The 23,245-nt window shown below is 44.9% G+C and overlaps 5 protein-coding genes across 5 annotated transcripts; 3 read left to right on the top strand and 2 right to left on the bottom strand.

Moving 5' to 3' along the window:
• Positions 1-3,221: 3,221 nt before the first annotated feature.
• AOL_s00110g133 (uncharacterized protein) lies at positions 3,222-4,919 on the top strand (the record flags this gene model as incomplete). Its single annotated transcript, XM_011126823.1, has 1 exon — positions 3,222-4,919. One exon carries the CDS (start codon positions 3,222-3,224, stop codon positions 4,917-4,919), a length of 1,698 nt encoding a protein of 565 aa, XP_011125125.1.
• A 1,614-nt stretch (positions 4,920-6,533) lies between these two features.
• On the top strand, positions 6,534-7,444 carry AOL_s00110g132 (uncharacterized protein; the record flags this gene model as incomplete). The annotated part of the gene is made up of 5 exons (XM_011126822.1): positions 6,534-6,735; positions 6,866-6,969; positions 7,047-7,085; positions 7,157-7,325; positions 7,419-7,444. The coding sequence occupies 5 exons, from the start codon at positions 6,534-6,536 to the stop codon at positions 7,442-7,444; spliced, it is 540 nt and encodes a 179-aa protein (XP_011125124.1).
• A 1,236-nt stretch (positions 7,445-8,680) lies between these two features.
• Positions 8,681-10,426, top strand: AOL_s00110g131 (uncharacterized protein; the record flags this gene model as incomplete). Its single annotated transcript, XM_011126821.1, has 7 exons — positions 8,681-8,719; positions 9,009-9,107; positions 9,275-9,410; positions 9,521-9,613; positions 9,692-9,748; positions 9,867-10,332; positions 10,387-10,426. 7 exons carry the CDS (start codon positions 8,681-8,683, stop codon positions 10,424-10,426), a joined length of 930 nt encoding a protein of 309 aa, XP_011125123.1.
• Positions 10,427-13,193: 2,767 nt separating this feature from the next.
• On the bottom strand, positions 13,194-15,756 carry AOL_s00110g130 (uncharacterized protein; the record flags this gene model as incomplete). Its single annotated transcript, XM_011126820.1, has 8 exons — positions 13,194-13,463; positions 13,519-14,100; positions 14,162-14,383; positions 14,448-14,737; positions 14,790-14,842; positions 14,898-15,426; positions 15,496-15,524; positions 15,674-15,756. 8 exons carry the CDS (start codon positions 15,754-15,756, stop codon positions 13,194-13,196), a joined length of 2,058 nt encoding a protein of 685 aa, XP_011125122.1.
• Positions 15,757-15,836: 80 nt separating this feature from the next.
• AOL_s00110g129 (uncharacterized protein) lies at positions 15,837-17,179 on the bottom strand (the record flags this gene model as incomplete). Its single annotated transcript, XM_011126819.1, has 2 exons — positions 15,837-16,803; positions 16,938-17,179. The coding sequence occupies 2 exons, from the start codon at positions 17,177-17,179 to the stop codon at positions 15,837-15,839; spliced, it is 1,209 nt and encodes a 402-aa protein (XP_011125121.1).
• Between the last annotated feature and the right edge of the window lie 6,066 nt (positions 17,180-23,245).

The following is a 23,245-nucleotide window of genomic DNA, read 5'->3' as shown; positions in this document are numbered from 1 at the left end:
TTGCCACTGGGCTCATGAGTTTTCAATTCTAAGAAGTTTCACCAGCTCAAAATCTGACTTGTAGGATATCTTGCATTATTTGGGCTATGCTACGATCCCGGACCTATTCGAATATCCAGCAGCAAAGAATTTCACTTTTCTGAGGCTGCACTGTGGGAACCATTGAATTGAAAAACACACCAGATCTAGAGGCTATCTAAATTCTTGAAATATATAGACCATATCTACAAAATTATAGGTTCAGGGGGGATATCAGTAGCTAGTAGACAAACGTCTCGAGGCTAGCTGAGTTTACCCACTGATGTATTTCAGGATGCATGCATGCTATTGCATTTTCAAGCTATCTCTCTAGAATTCTCATAAATTGCTGAGATTATACACGAGTGATGACATAGGAGTGCCACGGAGAATACCAATTGCAAACCGAATTAAGGAATATTACAACGATGCGCGTAGGTTTCCCACTAGGCAAGAAACAGTGGGCTAGGGAGCAATTTTTGAAATTTTTAAACTGGTCGTTTTAGCACTAATTCACCCTAGTCACTAAATCAAGATCTATAAATGCTCCTCGCAGAGACCGGGCAGGCTGGTTTACAAGAAAATACCCCTCGAGAAATCCTAAAAGCCTAGCTATAGATATGAAAGCCTCTTTTACATTCGATGCATGCGCAGGCATGCTAGGCATGCTAGGCAGATTATTCAATTATCTATATAGTTAGATCTAATGTATTTATCAAGGACCATGGCTTAGCCTCACACTAACCCCAAATATCCTCTTGAAACATCCCTGAAATATGTGCCTACAGGAAATTTTGTAGACATCGATGCATTTGCCCATGTGAAAATGGTGACAGACATCGCATGCACATCTTGATCTCTTGTGTTGCAGTCGTTTACTTCAAAGTAACCTATTCCGTCCCGAGTTTGAAGAAGCTACAGGTTGCCGAGCCGTATTATCTCAGATGGCGGCAGGAATACCCGGCAATTGTGAGGCTTTTGCTTGGCTAATATATCTCATATTAATACGCGGAAGCTAGTGCAATTAGTACACCACCAGCCAGTAAAATATATAATCCGAGCCAACAATGTCCGTGCGATGGCCCCGCGAGTGGTATTCGTTTGTATACGACTATTCTATAAACGGATGATTTCCCCTTGCATATACGATCTTGATCTGAAATTTCCATGTGAGACTATCCGAAGCCACTGATACAATTTAGGTGGTCGGTAGTGTCTCCCGGGAATCAATTAGGCCTCCCAGTACCGGTACCTGATTCATGATAATAGGTTGAAACCAGACTGGAGCCTCATAAGAATCACGGATTTATATTGATTTGAACATTATTGTATATTGCGGCACGAATAATTTCTGACTAGAATGGTGAAACATACTTTTAATATAATTACTCTAAAAAACAAATTTCGCTTCTAGTTAGGCTTCAAAGGGTGTTCGTCTTATCGAGCCCGCTTTGTCTGCGACTAGAACAACAAGCTTAAGGCTCACAATCCCCACATTTCGCCACGAGTTCTGCTCCTTGTGTGTGATATTTTGTACTCCATGGATCTAGGATCATTGGTTTCATGGGTTCAAAGAAGCATCTACCCAAAAATGGCCAAGATGCAACACTACCATTGTATTAACGAATCGAATCGTGCTGAAATGTATTACCGAAATCTTTGCCGCTCCCAAACTTAAAAAAAAATAAGAATTATTAATTGCTTTACGGAAGATGCCGGTACACTGATCTATGCGAAAGCGGGGCTATCAATATCTTGGCATATGAAAGAAAAGATTCTTGTCAAGATAATGGGACGAAGACCCTAGATCCATAACGCCATTACCATCCGATGCTATCTCGGGCGAACGGTAGAGCTACAAAAGACTCTGCATACTTCAGGAAAAGGAAAGAAGTAAAGAAAAATAGGTAGCAGAGTTTAACTAAATGTCACAGATTGACCAATAGTTTAGCAGCTTTAGTCTGGTTTTTTTCTGTTCCTGCATCAATGTTCCCCTCTTGAAGAGGCTTTCGACTGATAGCAGAAACGTCATAAATGACCTTTCAAATATCGTCCTTTCCGCTTTCAATACAGTCGATACTAGTGGTAGACGGTGGATAGTCAAACTCCCTGGTTCGGAGGGCTTGTGACCAAAGACGGCACAAAATACCACGACGATCGCCTGAGCTCTGAACTTTTCCTTAACCCGCATAGCTATGCATGGTTCTTTATCACATGTATCTTACAATGCGACGATATCTCCGTACGTACGAATTATTGCGGTTAAGATTGCAGTGACTGTAGTTGCAGAATTCACATGCTACCGTATTCCAGCGGTGGTGTGGAGCGTCGACTGCGGAAGCGCAATCGACTCGAAAGGTGTGATTGACTCTATAGATCTTTTCTGGATACAGGTTCTCAAAAATCTGCTTGGAAGAGTGTTTCAACTCAGTGGGGAAACAAAGATCGAGGGCGGGGTAGGAGGAATCCCGGGCCGGATAAATCTAGACTCCTAAGGAATACACTACCATGGAGGGAAATCAGGGAAGCGCGCTAGCTCCAAACAAAAATTAGTCGTTCGGTTTTCCAACGAACCGGTTGGCCCCAACCTTCACAATTTTTGCCGTTTCCATGGCCATATGATATACGCAATTACTAAGTTCGGTTGGTCCTGATCCTGAAATACCACGGCTCAAATGATTATTGCGCAAGGACCCCTGGCGGCACTCGCGTAGTCTGGTAAGCGACCGACTTTCCCCACGATGCCAAGGTTGGGGGAACGGGGGGCGGCATGGCCTAACTAAATAAGGAAAAAGGCCCGGACAGGACCTCACTAAAAGAACTGCACGAGACTTGCAGATAGCATGCATTACATGCATTTGCTGCCCATGCTTCAATAGACGCTCCCCGCAAACGACAGCGCAATTTGTGGGGTCGCTATAATTTTGCGGAGCTCGAGAAGAAGATCGAATTGACAATGCAATCCTAAACCGAGGCCAGAATGGAGACAATAGATGTTCATTTCTTTCCATGTGAAGCTTCAGGCTTCAAGACTTCAACCACTAATTTAATGTCAAACAAACTAGATGGAATCTATGGCTAGGTATCGCGCATTTAAGAAGGGCTGTCGTCGCCGTCGAAGGGATGTTATTTTTCAGTATCAATCAGGCAGTGCGGACTCGTCGATCACTTTGAAGTCTTACAATATCAGATAGATCGCCAAGATGAAGGTTCTTTTTACTCTTTCCAGTCTCTTGGGACTTGGTCTCGCTATGCCAGCTCCGGTTATAGAGGAACGTGCAGCAGCAGCACCCACGGTCACAATTAGCTACCCAAAAGCTACGATCATTGGTAAAGGCGGCGACGTGGAAATTTTCCCCGGGATCCCTTTTGCGAAACCTCCAGTGGGTGAGCTTAGACTAAGACCACCCCAGCCATTGACGGATCCCCTCGGCACTATTTACGCCACAGAAAACGGGAAGGCATGCCCACAATTCACTTTCAGCACCGCTATAAACGATGATATCCCAACTTCCGCTCTCGGTCTCCTTATCAATACACCATTCTTCCAGAAAACCCTCAATGCTGGTGAAGATTGCCTTTTCATTAATGTCCACCGACCTAAAGGAACGAAAGCAGATGCAAAGCTACCGGTCCTCTTTTGGATCTTCGGTGGTGGCTTTCAGATTGGTTGGAATTTTATGTATGATGGTGGTCCATGGGTTTCATCAGGTGTTGCACGAGGACAACCAATTATCATGGTTACTGTCAACTACCGAGTTGGAGGATTCGGATTTCTACCTGGAAAGGAAGTTCTAGCTGATGGGGCCTCAAATCTTGGTCTTCTCGATCAGCGCTTGGGTTTGCAATGGGTTGCCGACAATATCGCTGCTTTCGGTGGAGACCCGAGCAAGGTTACTATTTGGGGTGAATCCGCAGGCGCCATCTCAGTTTTCGACCAAATGGCTTTGTACAACGGTGACCATACTTACAAAGGGAAACCTTTGTTCCGTGGCGCCATCATGAACTCTGGTAGCATCGTTCCATCCGACCCAGTGGATTGCCCCAAAGGTCAAAAGGTCTACGACACTGTTGTTTCTGTTGCCGGGTGCTCCAAGGCCTATGATACCCTTGCCTGCCTTCGAGCAGCTCCATATGAAATCTTACTTAATGCCACAACTTCAGTTCCCAGTCTTCTCAGCTATTCATCGATTTCTCTCTCCTACTTGCCTCGCCCAGACGGCGTAGTTCTCACCCAATCCCCAGATCTGTCTGTATTGAGTGGAAAGTTTGCCAAGGTTCCATTCATCATTGGTAGCCAGGAAGACGAAGGTACTCTCTTTGCACTCTTCCAATCCACCATTAAGACAATTCCCCAATTGGTCACCTATTTGAAAACCTACTTCTTCCACGGCGCAACTACAGCCCAAATCCAGGGGTTGGTCGATACTTATCCCGACACCACTACCGACGGATCTCCTTTCCGTACCGGAATTTTCAACAACTGGTATCCTCAGTTCAAGCGATTGGCAGCCATCCTTGGTGACCTTACTTTCACAATTACCCGCCGAGCATTCCTCGATATCGCCAACGCCGTCCATCCCGATGTTCCTTCTTGGTCATACATATCTTCATATGATTACTTGACCCCTGTCCTAGGCACATTCCACGGTAGCGATCTCCTACAAGTTTTCTTTGGTGTTCTTCCAAACTACGCCTCTGTCTCTTTCCGCTCCTATTATCTCAATTTTATTTACAATCTCGACCCAAATAATGGCAACCTTGTTGTCAATTGGCCCCGCTGGAGCGTTAAGAAGAAGTTGATGAACATGTATGCGTGGTATCAGACACAAATCGATGATAACTTCAGAGATGATACTTACCAGTATCTTCTTAAGAACATCGGCAACATGCATATCTAAGACATTGACAGTCTGTAGATAAGGATAAGTTTACTTCAGAGGATCGTATTCGGGTACCTGAGCTCGGGAATCCGGTTTGTTGGATTTCCTGTGTTGGCCGGCCATAGGACCTTCGATGTGATTGCATCGAAGGTCTCATCCTGATGGCATTTCTTTAATAAAAATAGCATTGCATTGGTCGATGGCTAATATTTTGTCTGGCGGGGCTTTTGCGGGGTGTCCGCAATGAGGCCTATATATATACCCTGTAGTATTAATTTTTACCATTACTTTTCATTCTTGTATGTTTGCATTTCTTCAAAAACAGGAGCATTGGCGCTGTCTTCAAGAATTGAACTAGTTCAGATACATTTTCAAAAATACGGTATGAGTGCACATAATCTTTAAATTTTCATATTAGTTCCACATGAGATCATTTACCGGTACCCTAAAGGGTTCCACACAAAGTGTGGACCGCGTCTGCAATACGATATTACCCTAAAGGTGGCCCAAACCCGAGGCTACGGCTATAAAACAGTGGAGAGTCACCGGTAACACTTGCAGAAAGCTTGGTTTCCTACTAAGGGTAAGTGATATCGTGCTTTCAACCATACTTCAAAACTATAAATACATTTATCAAATAGGACTAAATTATAATAAGATCATACACCCTGCCCCTGTGTGACTATTCAAGTCTAATATGCTTCTCGGTCTATTAGAAACAAGCATAACAGCCTTTTTATCAAAACCATAGTACCAATCACTAGCACTGGGCATAGGCTATTGATCCTACAATATTAGCGCCGCAGGTGTTGTCATAATAGCTTAGAGCATGACTATAACTTCTTGATTTTTAGCTAATCTGATCAGAGTAGCACTGATGTAGTCAGGGTACGTAAAAGCCCTGTTAGCTTCATAAATTTAGCTGCTCTGCTAGGATCATCCCAGGCACTCAATGCAGGATAATAGCCCAAAAAATATTAATATACTACATTATAAACATTCGAAACAAAGCACTAGACTCCAGGATAGTGTTTGGTTCACGAGAAAAGCTGGCATAGTACGACGCAATAGTCGCTATAATCGAGCCGATAACACTAACACCAGTACGCGCAAAGTTTACATCGAACAAAGCAGTATATAATAGCCCATTCCCGTAGACATGTTCCGCTGAGGGCTTACAGGACACGCGGCACGTAGGGCCGGAATACGGATACCTACTGATTATCTTCGATTGACATATTCTAGAGTTGAGGTCTTAGTTATTTCGTATTACACTTTTTATACATGATTAAATTCGGTTGCTCATTTCCCATGGTATTTTTAATATAGCAGATAGTTTTCATTCCACATGTTGGCCAAAACTGTAAACGGGATGCTCCCGAAAGCTTGGTTTGTGAGGGTTTAGTGTTGACGCTGTTGCGATTTCGAAAGTGGAAGGATCAAGCGGCATCCGATGCGGCAATGACGTCGCCCGATCCCCTTGCTTCAGCAACTAAGAACCCTTGGACTCTCCCAACGTTTCACCCATTTCAGCCAATTCTTCCCCTCACTATCCGTTAACTTCTCTTAAACAACCTCTCTTCCATCAATTATTCTTCCAAACCTATCAATTGACCTTCTAAAATAACCAAAATGAGTTTCCTCCGCACTACCCTCCGCCAATCCAGCCGTGGAATCCGCCAATTCCACTCTACGCCAGCTAGGTTCATTGCTGTCGGTGATGCTATCCCAGCCGTTGAATTGAAGGAGGATTCACCAGGCAATGTGGTTGATATCGCTTCTGAGGTTGCGGGGTTGAAGAAGGCGGTTATTGTTGGAGTGCCAGCTGCTTTTAGTACGTTTCTCTTAGCTCCAACTTTATCTACTGTTTTCAAGTGAAGAGAGTCTACGAAAGGGTAGATATCTAGATCTGAGACAATATGGAATGAGGATTAATCGCGATTTTTTTTTGTTTGTGGGGACAGGCCCTGCTTGTTCGGCGACACATGTACCCGGATATATCGCACACAAGGACATCAAGAGCACACCGACATACGTTATCGCCGTGAATGATCCGTTTGTTATGAAGGTACAAATAAAACACCACCACCCCATCAATTCATTTTTTGATATCATAAAGGCTAATCGAAACATTTATCACAACAGGCATGGAAGGAATCTATTCCCGGAGCTAAAGAATCTGGTGTACGTCACCACCTATGCACTATTACTTAATTCTCACATTATCACCGAGTCACTAACGCAGATTACATCAGATCCGCTTCTTGGCCGACGGTACCGGTGACTTTGCAAAGAAAATGGGTATGACTTTTGAAAAGTCTGTTGGAATTTTTGGGAATTTGAGGAATAAGAGATATGCGGTTGTGGTTGAGAATGGGAAGGTGAGCAAGGTGTTTGAGGAGGGTGATAATACTGGGGTTAATGGTGAGTTATATATTTCCTGCCTTCTGACTTTTTTTTTTCCCTTCCAGAGATAAATCAAATTGAACTAAGTGCTAATCTTAATAATGTCTTTAGATACTGTCGCAGAGAAGGTATTGTAAATATATCCTGCCGCAAGGCGGTGAAGCATGTGTGGAAATGTTGTAGATATGGGTCGAAAAAAAAAAAGTCGGGCAAACACCGTCGCCCAGACTTCAGTTGACTAAGCACGACAGTTCCAGGCCTTGATCCGTTTGGTCCCAGCTTGTGATCACCATGATGAGACTGATACCACCTAACTCTGCCCTAAATTGAAGGACAAGAAGAACAAGGACAAGACAAAAATGCGAGTCATGGGTCGGATATTTAGCAAAGAGCTCTATTTTGTTTGCAACGTTTGTCGTCCCAGTTTGCATCTGATAAACGCTATTATACCACGGCTCCGGTCGGCGAGAAGGAGGGCACCGGCTGTTTGCCCGCCAGTCGGTTTTAAGGATGGAAGTTTGTTCACAAGACTGAGCTAATCCTGGAAAAAGGAGGTTCCAACCGGGCCGATGGGATGAGAAGTCTGCTGCAGGCTGATGACAAGGAAATGATCAAGCCGAGTGGCTCCGAGGATAAAAGATTGATTATCTAGATAATCTCTTCACCCTCGCCGCCGCGCTATTGCTGTGAAATAGCGTTCGATTCCCCACGACATTATATCATAGGATCGTGACGTCGCCAGATAACTTTTTCTCCGTCTCTCATCAAAGAACTACAAATAGTATTTGGCTCAGGGATCTTATCGCCACGTGCGGATTTCCCTTATCTCATCCAAAAATAAAATAATAAAATTCCAAAGAAAAATTACGGCCACTGTGAAAACTAGGCAGTAGAGAAGGGTGGCCAGGTTGTATTTTCCGTGGAGATACCCTTAGCATACTCCCATCTACCGGTCTCAGCAAAACAGCTGCATGAAATTGAGCGCTTGGAAAGACACCGTCCTTCTCTTGTGCCTCCCGCGCTATTCCACAGTTAGCTAGAACCCTGGTCTTCAATTAAATTCTTCCTGGTCTGCAATTAATTATTTTTTTGCCATATCCACCTGCTCAACTACTGTCCAGCAGCATCTCTTCATCATCCTCTTCATCGTCATCTCCATCTCCATCTTGGTGCGGTTGACATTTTGTTTGCACACAAACCCGTTCATTATTGCATACTCCAGGTAGTGTAGCTAGTGCGGTGGTAGCCTGGTTCCGTTACCGATCTCGCCTTTCTCTTCTCTTTCATCCTCCCATCCCACAACAACCGCCACCACCCCATCTTTCCCCCTTCAAACCGTCAAACTGGCTGCCTTGGACGCAAAGCTGGATCGGATGGCCAACATTGAGCCTCCGGAGGAGTACGAATATGAGGTATGTTGCCTATCCTTCATTATCACGACTTATACGTCTACACGAGCCGGCATCATATTATAGTGTCTGGAGTGTAGAGCAAATTATAAGCTTCTAAGACAGAAAGCTCCATCGGGCGATGGCGATGATAGAACGTGTTTCGCTAACTGCTATACCAATCTTGTTCTCTCTTTCTCTTCCTCGCCTCGGTCGCCGACGATACCCCATCAATTGGACGTACTCCCGGCTGACGTGAGAGGCTGAGGGCCGGAGAGAGAGAGAAAACATTGGTAAAAATGATATATTACAGGCTCTACCCCCGAACACATCGTTGCTCTCCAACCTCCTGGCCGGCGCTTTCGCCGGTATCATGGAGCATACCGTCATGTACCCGGTAGATGCGATTAAGGTAACTACTCATATACCTTGAATTCCCCTCGATACGTGTCGCAGGAGGATTACTGCGATATCGGAACCCTTATGTGGGGGTGTGTCCCACGAATCGGGTGTAGACACCTCAAACGGCGATAGTGTTCAAACGGAGTGCTGACGATATCTATCACACACAAAATGTAGACAAGAATGCAAATCGTGCATCCGGTTGGGTCAGCTACAGCATACACCGGCATTGCGAATGCTGTATCTCAGATCTCTGCGACAGAAGGCGCGCGGACGCTATGGCGGGGGATTAGTAGTGTGGTTGTCGGGGCTGGTACGTTTCCCCCTCCATATCACTATCTATCACTTCCTGCTTCTACCCCCCAAAATACGCATTTTAAACGATGTTTTTGCGAACATGAGACTAATCGGAATGACGAATAGGCCCCGCGCACGCCGTATATTTTGCCACGTACGAGTTTGTGAAGCACAACCTAGGCGGGAACGTGGGGAACGACCATCATCCAATTGCCGTCGGTACGTTCGTTCCGCGTGGAGGATAAAAACAGGGTGTGCAAGATTTATGAGACCGAAATGCTGACAGAGGATAATTAGCTACTGCCGGTGCATGTGCTACAATCGCCAGTGATGCTCTAATGAACCCCTTCGACGGTAAACATCTCCTTCTCCCGCTCATTGTTCCCCCACGTTTCGCAGAATTTCAAAAAAACAACAGGAGAAAAAAAAAACCGAATGCGCGGCTGATTTTGGATATGACGTTGGATAATAGTGATCAAACAACGCATGCAAATGCACAACTCAACATATGGCTCGGTCTTCGACTGTGCTCGCACAGTTTACCGTCATGAAGGCCTTAGGGCTTTCTACGTCTCATATCCGACAACTCTGGCTATGACTATACCATTTACTGCAATTCAATTTACTGCTTACGAATCCCTTTCCAAAGTCCTCAACCCACAGAAGAAGTACGATCCATTAACACATTGTGTTAGCGGTGGTCTGGCTGGTGCCGTTGCAGCGGGTCTAACGACACCGTTGGATGTTATCAAGACTCTTCTACAAACAAGAGGAAATAGCCAGGACCCGAGAATAAGGACTTGCAGCAGCCTGTTTGATGCCGCAAAGATCATCAATGAAAGGGAGGGCATGCGCGGGTTTATGAGGGGATGGAAACCTAGAATCGTTAACGCGATGCCTAGCACAGCCATCTGCTGGACCAGCTACGAAATGGCGAAGTATGTTCAATTGTTGAATTCGGTTTGAGTTTAATTTGTGCTAACCCTTGATAGATACTACTTCTACACTCGTGAAAAGGAGAGGGCTATCTAAGGTTCCAGGGGCGGAGATAACCAATATCGCATCTTTTAAGATGAAGAATGAAGAAAGGCTCCTTCGTCTCCATATAGAGTCGAAAAGCAAACTGAAGCCAGGGCCCCGTCGATTGTTCTTGAGCCCTATACAACAGCCAAATATGATACTATCTACGTCTACCCCACCCCCGCCGCCACAAGCATGCTACTAGCAGGGATGAAAAGGCGCCGTTAGTTCCCCATACATCGGAAACCGCATTTTCTACCTCTTTTATCATTACCTCCGCATAATACCCCGGAGGGGCGTTCGTCTCTACCTTTTTATCTATTCATCAACATCATCCTTTCCGCAGCATTTGTCCTTTCGTTTTTCTATGTTGTTTTTCTTTCTTCTATGGGCATGATGAAACGAGATGAATTAAATCTGTTTTCTCCCTTTCCTCGGAACAATGGTCTTTCTCCTTCCTCTTTGTTTTTTTCCCCCTTTATTTACGGAGGTACCCTTAATTCTTCCCTTCCTCCCCATCTCGAGTATATACTACTTCTTTTCCCTCTAACTCTTCTTCTTCCTCACTTACTTTTTTGTTTTTTTTATGAGAGTCATATATATAAAAGCTAGCAAGGTTGATACACTAGGGGTAACGGGTTGAATGATACTGCATTAAACTATCACTACTAACCGTCCACCCACCCATTCATCCGTAGCTTCTTTACTTCACTTCATTAAAACCACCCCCCACAAACCGTAACCACCCACCCAACAAAATCCACGACAAATAAAGTAGTAAGCTACATATGTCCACACCTTACTGGCCACCCAAAAATAAGCTTAAATTCCTCCTCCTCCCACACCCCCCAAGTCATTTTTCAGCCGTACGTAACACTTATTGTGTACGTACATACATATGTACATACATATGCCGAACGGGATTAATTTAATTATAAGCTTAAAAACCAAAAAAGTTTAACACGTTACGCATGATGTAAGCTGTACATGTAGGTAGGTAGGGGTGTGTTTAAGCTGTAGTGTGATGAGAAGTAGTGATCGTGCATTACATATACGTACATTACATATGCATCGCATAAGAAAAAAATTAAAAAAATATGAAATCAGATTTAATTAAGACACTACACCCCTTTTTTTTTTTTAAGGGCGACACCATCGCATCGGGTTATCGGCAGGTTGCAGGTGGGACGTGGCTTGCAGATACTTTAGTGTAATATGTACCTATTTATTTATTTCCCCCCGGTGGGTTAGTAAGTTAAGGGTCCGTTTTATGCATACTAAGTAGATATAACTGGACGGAATTGAAGTACTGATAGTGATATTGATATTTAGAGTGAGACATCGGCAGATAAGTAACTATTAGTTAGGTAAAATCCATGATATTAGCTAGATGCATCTACTGCAATGATGCATCGAATGTTTCTGAATTGTACCCGAAAAGGCAGTCTCTGTTTTCTGCACACCAGAAAAAATACCACATAGAGGAACTCTTTTTTTTCTTACGGGTCGTGAGAGAGAAACGTGTTTGGTCGTCAGTCAGTTTTGATATACAAATTTCTATATATACGTAGTCGATTGATGCCGGCCGGCCGGCCGGATGTCTGGTTAGTTTGATATGTATAAGTTTATAAATGGTAATTCAAGGAACTTGCCGGGCTTTTAGGATACAGTGTACTATCAATCTCAAGACTTCGTGGGGGGGGGGGGTTCATGACAAGTGGCTATAACGTTAAAGTTGGGGTTTGAGCCTCGCTATGGGTAGTTATGTTTAACTTAATCTATGTGCAGCCAGCTAGTTGCGTATGAAGGTGGTCTAGAATGGGCCTAAATATGCTAGTTAATTAATTTCCGTAGCCAATGATGGCAATTGAACCTCCATCCTAAATCTTGATAGAATCTTAGAAAGTTGGGAAAACTAAAAATCTTTTTTTTTCCAAACGAAGTATAGTATATACATGTATGCAAAAGGTAAATGAAGTATAAGCGACTAGGTTATATGCAAAATATCGAAGGAATTTTTAAATTGATTACATTCAAAGTTTAAAATATGAAAGAAAAAGAATTAGAAGACTTTGAGATGTATAGCTGGGTTCCGTTTCATATAAAAATTGTATGCCAAGGGACCGATATCGAAGGTGCGAGTGAAATCTGCGGGCAGGAATGCAAAAATTGGTGTTAGAAAGTACCCTTATGTCTGCGGGCCTCAGTCTAACCACCCTTTATGGTGAAATTTCGAAAACTAGAAAACGAATGAAGGGCACCATAATGAATGTTTTTTTTTTTTTGAGAAAAAAAAAAAAAAATGAGGGGAAGATGCCCTAGGTAAACGGATGTAAGAAAAGCCCCTTGAGAACAAATACTACCTATATGGTGAATGATTCTTTCATAAGTCAAATTCTTTCATTTTCTCCTAGAAAAAACGCGGTAACGCCTTAACACTTTGGATGCTGGTTTATGAGACCAGTAACGCCGGTAAAATGTAGTTTTTTTTGGTGAGAGAACTGCGGTGGAAAAGACGAAGGGAGGGTATATGCGACGATGGTGATGATGGCGTAAATTCTGTGATGCTGAGAAATTAGGTATTTTGGGTATCGAATGATATATTCAATCTGCAAAGTTATAAGCGTCTGGGTAGGGCGTTAAGCTGTCGCCTCTGTTCTAGTAAATGGGGCTTTCATGTTGACTAAATCCCACTGCTGTCGTTGACTTTCTTCGGGCTGAAGATTCCACCAAACCACCCTTGAACAACTGCTATAAACCACCCTACCCAGGCCACGATTCAATTCGAATTGCCCACTACACCTGCCCCAGGAGCAGATGTTGGGCCTGATGAGTTCGGAGTTGGTACCCTCCCCGACCTTAAACAGTCTGAGAGTACTTCATATAATTCCTCTTTCTTTGCGGGTTTCGATAAGAAGCGAGACATCCCCACTTTTATACAATGCGCCCTCTCTTCATCAGTAGTGGCAGCGGACATAGCGACCACCGGTAAATTCCGTATATCGGCTGATGGATGAGTTCGCACTTTTGTTGTGAATTTGTAGCCATCCTAACAAAAAGTTAGCATTTCAACGTTGTCCAGTGTCGTATGAACATTGCCTTACCATAACCGGCATTCGGCAATCAGTCAGTACTAAATGGGGGAGACAATCACTCTTCGCCATTTCTTCAAGAACCTCGAGTCCCTTTTGGCCGTTATTTGCTGTCTTAACTTTACACCCGGCTCCTTCTAGGTGCCGTACGAACACTAGGCGAACAACTTCGTCGTCATCGATGACCAGCACTCTAGGAGGATCGCCTCGACGGCCAACTGTGGTCGAGTTCACAGCCCGGGATGTCGAAGCTGGGTGCTCAGGTGGTGGCATTAATGTTGCCGAGACTCGCGGGACACCCGAGTTCGAGGGTATCGCAGGTACGAGGGGGGAGTTATGTAGCTGTGCAGCCCTAGCGCGAGGGGAAGGAGCGGGGCTGATAGATCCTACGGATGAAACCTCTTCATCTCGTTTCATCGCACGCTCCATCTCGAAGCGAAAACGGTTCATTGCACCGTTGCTCTCGCTATCTCGAACCGGGTCGATGGTTTTGCGGCCGTCATACCGTTGAAACGGAATCGTAAACCAGGCTACACAGCCGGGGCTGCCTTTACTTCTCTCCAGGGCGATCTCGCCTTGCATTAGCTCGACTAACTAAATTGTCAGTTAGAATATGATGTTCAATATATTCCCTTTGATGATAAGAGGATCTAACCTCTTTAGATATTGAAAGTCCCAAGCCCGTACCCCCAAATCTCGCGCTTGTAGTATGATCAGCTTGACTGAAGGGTACAAATATCTTCTTCAAAGCTTCATCCGATATTCCCACACCGCTATCTTCGACGGTAAATCGTATTCGTACCCTCTCCGGGTCCGGTTGCTCTCTATCTCTCATTGTGATCATTCGAATGAACCCATCCGATGTGAATTTAAAAGCCTTCAAACATATAATATATCAGTTATGTCGCATTCTGAAATAATTCGCCAGAGATATAACTAACATTCCCCATGAGATTTGTTAAAATCTGTCGGACTCTCCCTTGGTCTCCAACTACCAAGTAGTCTGATTCATCCAGTATACTGATATGGTCGAAAGTAAGCCCCTTTTGACTCGTTGTGACTTTGAACATGTCGATAATCTCGATGAGAAGTAGATTTAAATCAAAGGCGCTATTTGTGATGGTCATCTTCTTGGCTTCGATTTTAGACAAGTCGAGAATATCGGAGATGATCGCTTTCAGAGCATTTGCACTTCGATTGATATTGGTCGTATACTCCCTTTGTTGGTCCTCTACAGATAGTCAGAATTAATCGTCGCCAGGAATAAATAAGCTTCTACGAACCAAGGTGCGTATCCAGTAAAACCTCAGACATTCCAATGATTTGGGATATGGGCCTATATATCACTTGTCAGAACGATACTCCAATTCAGCAAAACCTAGGAAACGTACGTTCGAATCTCATGCGACGCATTTGCTAAGAATGTGCTCTTTAGTTGGGACTCTTTAACAGCTGCTGACTCCCTCTCTTCAAGTTGCATCTTCTCTTTGTCGGCTATATATCTTGCTGTAACGTCCGCTGCAACAAGCGTGACTGCATCAACCGGCCCCCCCTTCGTCGGTGAGGTACTTTCCGGCTTTCCAGCCGCGGGTACACTCCTCGGTCCGGTAGGAGTAAAGCGACACCGAAACCATTTCCCTTTCATTTCGATTTCCGCTGTGATATCAGGCCCGATAAGTTCACCCTGCTTGGTCAAAAGTCGCTCAAGGGGCTCAGTAAAGGCATCGTATCCTTTGAATGCTTCCAGAAAATTAGCGCCGAGAGCAAGTTTGTCGCCTACGGGAAATATCATCCTTCCGTGTAGAGCGGATATTCGTCTATCCGGAGTATTTTCGATTGTCATAACGCATAGCTGGCTGCTATGGATTATCTGAGAAAGTTGATTTTGAAGCCTGCATTGTTCTTCCACGGCTTCTATTTCTATGTTCGGAGGGGGTAAGTATGTCTCCGACACGCCATACTGAGGCTCACAAGCACGGTGCGACTTACGCTCGTTGACGTCTGTTAAGGTTCCGTACCTAGAGTCCGTTAGAGAGCCATTCAGAACCTGGAAGCTTGTAAAACCTACCATTTTGTTACATTCCCCTGTTCATCGGTGTGGCAGTTCGCCTTGTATGCTCGTCCGTCAGACTACTACTCTCTAAGTTCGAGAAGCATATAAACTTACCCGACAAAGCATCCAACGGTAAAGCTGAGCTGAGCTTTTACATCTAAACTGGACCTGAACCGTGCTTCGTGATGTGACGCCATTCTTCCATGCATTTTCCACAGCGAGTTGGTCCTCCTATAATTTATCCCACCACCCAGATGTAAGACAGTTGAAGGTTAAATTAAACGACGAAGGGTAGTCTCACAGGATGGCAAATACTCCAAAAGGGATTATTATATCTACTCCGTATTTCGTCCACGGATTTTAATCCAGTGTATTCGTACCAGCGTTGATTAAAGTATTCGGGTTGAATATCCGGCGTAAGGGCAAACATCTGCAAGAAATTAGCGAAAGGGAAACCAGAGGATGATTCAGATCGCCATACCATTTGTGGAATAGAATTACAAATCCTCCTAAATTCCTCTTCGCCCTTTTTATGCCAGCTAGTTTCATCCTTTAACCAGACAACTATCTCTCTGTTAGCCCCTGTTGGAGACAACGCAAAACGGGGAGACCAAAAATTTCGCAATTTGAAGGAGCCAGAATCTGAAAAGAACGCACTTCCGGCTACTAGATTCCCATCATCATCTTTGATAGGCTCCCCTCCCAGCTCTATGACCTTGCGTGCGCCAGTCGGATCGAAATACCCAATGGTTTGCCTTACAATCCTTCCTTCGGTGAGCAAAGGATAAATACCCCATTTCTCAAACGGAATTTCTGCAGAAAAGTCGGGTTCGTACACCTTCCACCTTTCCTTCAACCAGTCGATACCCTTTCCAACCTCAGGCGTGCTATCACCAAGGAGTGCCTCCGCTGCTTTGTTGGTTACAAGAAGATTTCCGTCGATGGAAAGACAGAATATCACAAGCTCATGCAAATGGTCGAGAATCTTGTCTTTCATATGCATCAGCTTGGGGACCACCGCTGTGGTGGATTTCTCGGCCTCTATGTCTGTTTCCGAAGGTATTAGACATAGACTGCTATAAATTCTCCCCGAAGAAGTCTGTATTAAAGATGACTCTATCCGGACAGGCGTTTTTGGTTTGGCATGGATGCCACTCGTAGCTGCCTCCACACAATTATGGGAGTCATCACCACGCTTGAGTTCCTCTCGAACATTTGCGAGAACTTGGTCTAGTTTGATCCATCTGTTAAGGTTTAAAGGCATTAGAACAAATTGATGGTTGACTCGAGGTGTAAATTTGGAAGGAAGTCTGCGAAAGCTGAAAGGCCATTGTCGTGATACACCGCGCGTTAGGACAGGCAGTGGCTTGATACTTACCTTCGAGCATTTTCGTCCAGAATGACTAATGGTAAATCCTTCAACTTCGAAGGCAACTCATTGATTGTTGCAGGTGTCGATGGCGATGGCGAAGGGAATAGAAACTTTCTGGCAGCGTTGTTAATCCCTAAGATATTGTCGTTGGGGTCTACAATGAGTAACCGTGCAGGACTTTGTGTGAAAGATAATGATTGAAGTCCTAGTTCCAAAAGGTCGTTCATATATTCCCCTGATGTAGCCATGGCGGTTGAATTCCCCTGTAGGTGGGCAGAGAATTTGCCACCGGACGAAAGAGAGGCCGTAATGGAAGCTTTATTCAAGATGGGTGCTCAAATTCAGGGTCGCGATCCGAAAAGTCAAACGGACATGACCGCTACTGTATTGTGGGGAACGACGTGGAAAGGGGAGTACACTTGCGAGCGGATCGAAATCGGGCAATCGAATGAACTGGCGACAAGTCAACTGCTTTCGTATCTTTCTGCATGTAAGCAGAGTAGTCTGCAGTAGTTTGACAGGCTGTTCTGCTTCGTCGTCGTCAGAGGGCCGTTTCGAAAATGTGATATAACTAACAAGAAGGTCGAGTATGTTGTCTTTTCAGGTGTCCGTGTTCGTCTCTTGTCGGTCTACGACGATGGATCAAAAAGAAAGAAAGTTCCTATGAGGGGTAGTTCGACGCAATTAACGAGAGAACGGAGGACCAGAACGAAAACGAGTGTCAACTGATATCGCCACCGACAAGCTCAGCTCGCGGAGGACAAAAATGGATATATAGTGATAGACGGAGAAATTTGCGGAAGTGCCAAGTTGGAAGGTAAAAACAGCAGAGCCAAAGAGTGCCTTTGTCCAGCACAGAGGTCGAGAGTGAAGGTATGGAAAAGCGAGGCTCGCCACAGCCCTATCAGAATAAACCTAGACCAAAGGGAATACCGCAAATGACGACTTCCAGAAAGACGGTATTTCGTTCTTTGTTGGTTAGAAGTTGTTAGGTACCTCGACTAAGCTTAGTTATAAACTTTTACTATAATTTTTTCCCTTGCACACGGAATACTCGGGATGAGCCTGGCGGGTTGGTTAACTGGATGAATCTTGGTCCTCAGTCTTAGCTTTTTTGGCAGCCAGGACAATTATGGACCTCCAAGTAACCGAGCAGCATACCCCAGTAATGGGTACAGACTAGGGTCGAGGGAGCAGGCAGTGGGCTTGAGCAAGTAGGTAAGTAGTTGCTCTTATCTAACGACTTGTACAACGACCGCCCTGAATTGTAAAACTTCTCTTACAAAGTTCTAAAATAGATATTGGGATGAAGTAGACCGAAAAACCTTCCCCCCAATTGACACAAATGAAGATGGTCAAGACAGGAAACGATCTTCCTCGCCGAAAGATTCCAAGGGGCGTGGGCAGAGGGGAGAGGGGTGCAGGGTTGCCTTCGGCTTCGTTGGTTTTTCCTCTCTCTTTTCCTCTCACTCTCTCTTTTTTTTTTTTTTTTTTTTGCCTTGTTGGCGTGGTGCCCGCTATAGCCACGAGAAAGGGCGGGTTAGAACCTACAGGAAGATGTATATATATGCAGACCCCCTAGCTGGGAAGAACAATGTATGATGATGATGCAAAACAGCCGTCTTGCGTCAACGGCGTCCAACAGCTGAGGTTAGGTGGTGTGTGACAGTCGACAGTGGTTTTGTGGCTTTCGGATACTATTATCAAAAGCCTATTAGACGAGAGGGGTTGGGGACGAAGAACGACAACAGAAAAGAATCGAGGGTATATTGAACAGTAGCTAAGCTAAGCTTAACCAGGCCCAGGAGGACACTATACCATGTAGGTAAAATCTCTGCTCGGAGTGGAGAACCTCTGGTCAGGTCTTTCCGGGGAGCGGCCTGTCCTGGCCTGTCCTGACGTTGTCGGTCAGAACTTGTGCTTGGGGAGCGTCACCGAGGGTTCTGGACAGCTCAATGGAAAGCGTCGGTTGATAGTTCCTGTCAAAGAATCCGCACGTAGGCACTTATGTATATATGTATGTGAATTATAACAGAGAACAGGGGGGCTATCGAGCAGAAGTGAAAAGGTTAGTGCATGGAGCGCTTGTCTGGGACCAGGAATGCATCTTGCAGCAAGCAGGCGGGCGTATCAAACCTGTTATCAAGGGTTAATGAGAGCTACCAACAGACGGTGAAGTGTCTTCTTTTTTTCTTTGCTTTTTGAAGGTAATATCGACTGACAAGTCACTGCAGCCAGAGCCACTAAAGCTTAGAGTTCCTTTGCTGGACTCCGATGAGGGTATTTCGATGGGGGGGAGGAATTCGAAGGGCGGATATGCCCTTGTGCACAATGTCCACCAGACCAGAACTGTGGGATCTCGTTAGTGGGGAAAAAACGTGGAGAAATCGGGTGAAGCGAGTCAAATTGAATTTGACCACAGCCAAGTCTGCTAGCAGGCATGCACATGTATGTATCAACCAACTTCCGCTTACCTACCTACTAGTAAGTACCTCACCGACGCTGCACCGCATTACACTAATTAATATAAATTAAACAGCTAACACTGACGGAGGATATGTAGGTATGGATGTATAAGATGCGCTGCTGCACAGACAATCAGGTTGGAGGTAGATTCATGGATTTAAAAGCAGGCTATATTTCCCCGAACCGGGTAATCCGTTTTCTACGTAACCTGAATCTGTTCACCCACCCACCTTTAGGCCGGCTCCTGTGATGACAAGGAACACCAAGACCTCCGTTTGGATCGAGAAAGTGAAAAAAAAAGATCTGGTAGGATTGGATGATAAGTGGGGAGCTAACAAATAGGTTCTCAAATCATCGAACAAAAAAAAAAAAAAGTTACAACAGCCCATACCAGGTTAAGTCGCATGCAGTTACTGGGACCTCACAAACAATTTACAATTTAAAATTGTGAACAAGACCATTCATTATCCCAGATGCGATATACTCGACTAACAATAGGACGGGTTGATCGAAAGCTAAGAATATCCAACCTCGAAAATAAGATTACTTCGAGAGATGTTCTGCTGATGATGTCGTTGGCGACTCAAACATCGGCAGCTCAGGGTCCGCACATCATGCTGCTGCCCAGGGGGCGGAAATCATTTTAATTTCGGGGACAGTCAAGACATTTAACGTCAACGGGAAGCTCTCCAAAGAATGACAACCCTGCAATGCAAGGCCCCGACGGGGACCACGGCACAAAAATACGGCTTCCACTCTGGTCATCACACCAGAGAATCTTTTGGCTATTTTTATTTTATTTTTTTGAGGGTAATCTTCTTCTTGGAATTACGAAATTTCGGCATCGACATTGACAATGCGTGGCGGGTGGATCACGAATATCTTTCCCGGAAATTATGGAATGCCCTGCGCCTAAGAGTAGAGTCCTCTCCGGCCGCGGTTCCACAGAATTGGAAATGAACATTCAAATCTCCGGGGCTGCAAGACCTGCGGTTAACTGCACATTCCACCAAGGTATATATGTAAGCATGTCTACCCCCAAAAAAACGTTTTTACTGACCTCAGTTCCAGGGTTTGCGCGGACACCCAGTGACCAAATTTAAAATTGCAAAGCTCTTGCCCCAGTTATGGGCTATGGTGGTGGGGATTGCCAACTAACCGGCCGTGCTCTCTCGAGAGTTAACTCGCCGGGCCTTCTGCTCCGCACGTGTGCATGTTTAACCTCACGGAAGAACAAGAACACGAAGAAGGAGCTGCACCTTAAGATTTGGATGCGTCTAATTGCCCGCAATTAGGTTTTCAGCCAGCCACCAGCGTAACCGGACAGCACATGTCTTCCCCACCCCGTCTCTCTGATAGGTATCGATTAAGTTGACCCCTGCACGCCCATGACGTCCAGGTCCACTTTCGGGCGGCAGCGTTGCTTGGATGAAAAAAAAGCAACCGGCACAATACCTGTCATTTTGGTGGAATCGAGATTCCTAATAAAACCCCAATTTAAGAGCGGCATTCAGACCTGTGAAGACAACATGTTCTTCCTCGTGTGCTCGTACCAAACGGGCAAGTTCATCAACTTTAATTGATGCGATATGGAGTCGATGGATCCAAGCCATGGAGCTAATCGCACTGGCATCAGCGAACCAGAAACCGCCGGATGTTGACAATTTTCGAGGCTTGCATTGGAGGATATCAAAAAAGAAACCGGCTTTGGTTACCGGGTCCACCGTGCCGGGAGGAATAAGACTTGGAATAAGATGTCTATTATCAGGCAATCTGAGCCTGCTACTATGTCTCTTTTTTCGCGAGCTCCACCACAACCACCCTCATCTATGAGCTGTTCAGAGACACCCATATATTAACCATGATGAAGAATTAATTCTCTCTCGTCTTTGCCTTCCTAACTAATGCTGAGATCCCGCAAAAGCGACCAGATCGAGAGACCAGATTTTAATTCAAATAACGATCTCAGTGGCGCTCGGAACTAGCCTCTATTCAGCTAAACAGTGCAAGAAACTCCAATGAGAAATTCTCCTCGCTTTGACCCTTCCCTACAGCGACAACGAAAGCGCCACATATATCATCGTGTTGACCTCCACGCAACACAAACCTAATCTCCACCTCGCTTTGGTCGCCTCTACGATACGATACGATAACCGGAGCTGCCAATTTGCTTCTAGAATGGAGATTCAGTGCTATAAGATCGCTATTAATCCTACCCGATGGATCCATATTCGCCTTCCCTTATTTTTTGCTTCTGCTCTACATCGTTATTGTAAATGCCAAAATTGGTTCTACCTCCTGACGCCGAATAAACATATATTTGACATGCAGAACGGCCTTAACTATGGGCCTTTCACGAAAGAGCCTCTTCCACGGTTCGAAGTCCAGCGGCCCCGCTGATAGCGCTGACGATCGATATAGCCAAGCTGAAAAGCAACGAACGGTTTGCTAATCTAATTTAGCACCCTTGCACAGAAGTCGATGGAAGAATTTTGAGGACGTTGGATGGAAGAGTTTCCATCCATGACGCAGGGACCTAATAACCTGCTAGTCACACAAACCACCAGGACCTAGGAATTAATACATCAAAGAGCGTCCCCCAGACTATTTTACAGCATCGTTTGCACTTGTCCTTTGCAGAAAGGTAAGTTAGGCAAGGCTGATTGATCAACGGAAGCTACATTTTGCGACCAACCCCATCTCCCCTTCTTTCCACACTGACTCCTTATTATGATTCGCCAGCATACTACGTAGAATTTCATTTTCCCGTCCCCGGCGCAGAAGTATTCCAACTGCCCCCGTTACTGTCACCGGGAAGCTAGTCCAAGGCTGTTGCATTCTCGCTAACCACTTTAAGCAATAGATCCTGTCGATCACCGCTTGAATCTTGATATTGGACAAGCTGTTTATAATGATTAATAGTTGGCCATGTACCGGCGCTCACCTGGCCCTGTGCAAAGCTCGAGCCGCCTCCAATGCGCTCATTAATCTACTATTCCTGTGTGCGCAACAATGGGAAAATTTCTTGATATTTCATCAAGCCACCCCGTCCATATCGGTGTCTTATGGCGAGAAAGTTAACAAACGGCGTCTGCAAGGCCCTACATTACATATATTTCGTTTGCGCCTTTTCAGCTATCTGTCTTAGATTATTCTCAGACTTTCGAATTCACCTTTTGTCGTTTGTCTCACCTTTCTATAATTCTGAAAGAGGTCAGGAGGGCAGGTTTACTCCCGAGTCCCTCGCACCGCAATATCCCCGAATCAACGTAGCCGCCAACTTTCCAGTTTTCCAGCTTTTCAGCTTTTGGGTACAAAATCGCAGATCGCTCCTGTGAATCTTGGAACGTTCGGAGGAACCCACTTCTGTAAAAAGGAGGCCATTGTTTAAATTTTGAAATGTCCATTCGGCTGTCAATCCCCGGCGAAAATCCCGTTCCTTTCCCGCCTGCCATATTTTATAAGTTATGGATGTCAATAGCATCTAATATGTGAAAACTGATTCTGTAATGATCAATGCTACATGAAATTCGGATAAGGGAATGACCATGTTCATAAACTGCTGCCGCAGACTATCAATTATGCACTTCTACACCAGATATCTAAATTAGGCAAATCCGAAATTCTATTCCAGAAGCTCTGCAGATCGTGGAGTTCTGGATTCGACTGTGGCCCCCATACTCGCAATCATTGTTCCTGACCTGCAGCAGATTGTTACGTTTTACATATGCACGCCTTGTATTCCAAGTGCTGATAGAAACAAAGAGAGAGTGTGAGGAAGACAGACATGATTTTTTACGTCCAAGGGGATTTCCCTCGCCTCGACTTCAATACTAGGCTCACTTATA

The sequence above is a fragment of the Orbilia oligospora genome (assembly GCF_000225545.1).
Source record: "Orbilia oligospora ATCC 24927 unplaced genomic scaffold scaffold00110, whole genome shotgun sequence".
NCBI classification, from domain to species: domain Eukaryota; kingdom Fungi; phylum Ascomycota; class Orbiliomycetes; order Orbiliales; family Orbiliaceae; genus Orbilia; species Orbilia oligospora.
Note: the sequence above shows the minus strand (reverse complement) of the source record. Positions and strands in the feature narration are given on the sequence as shown.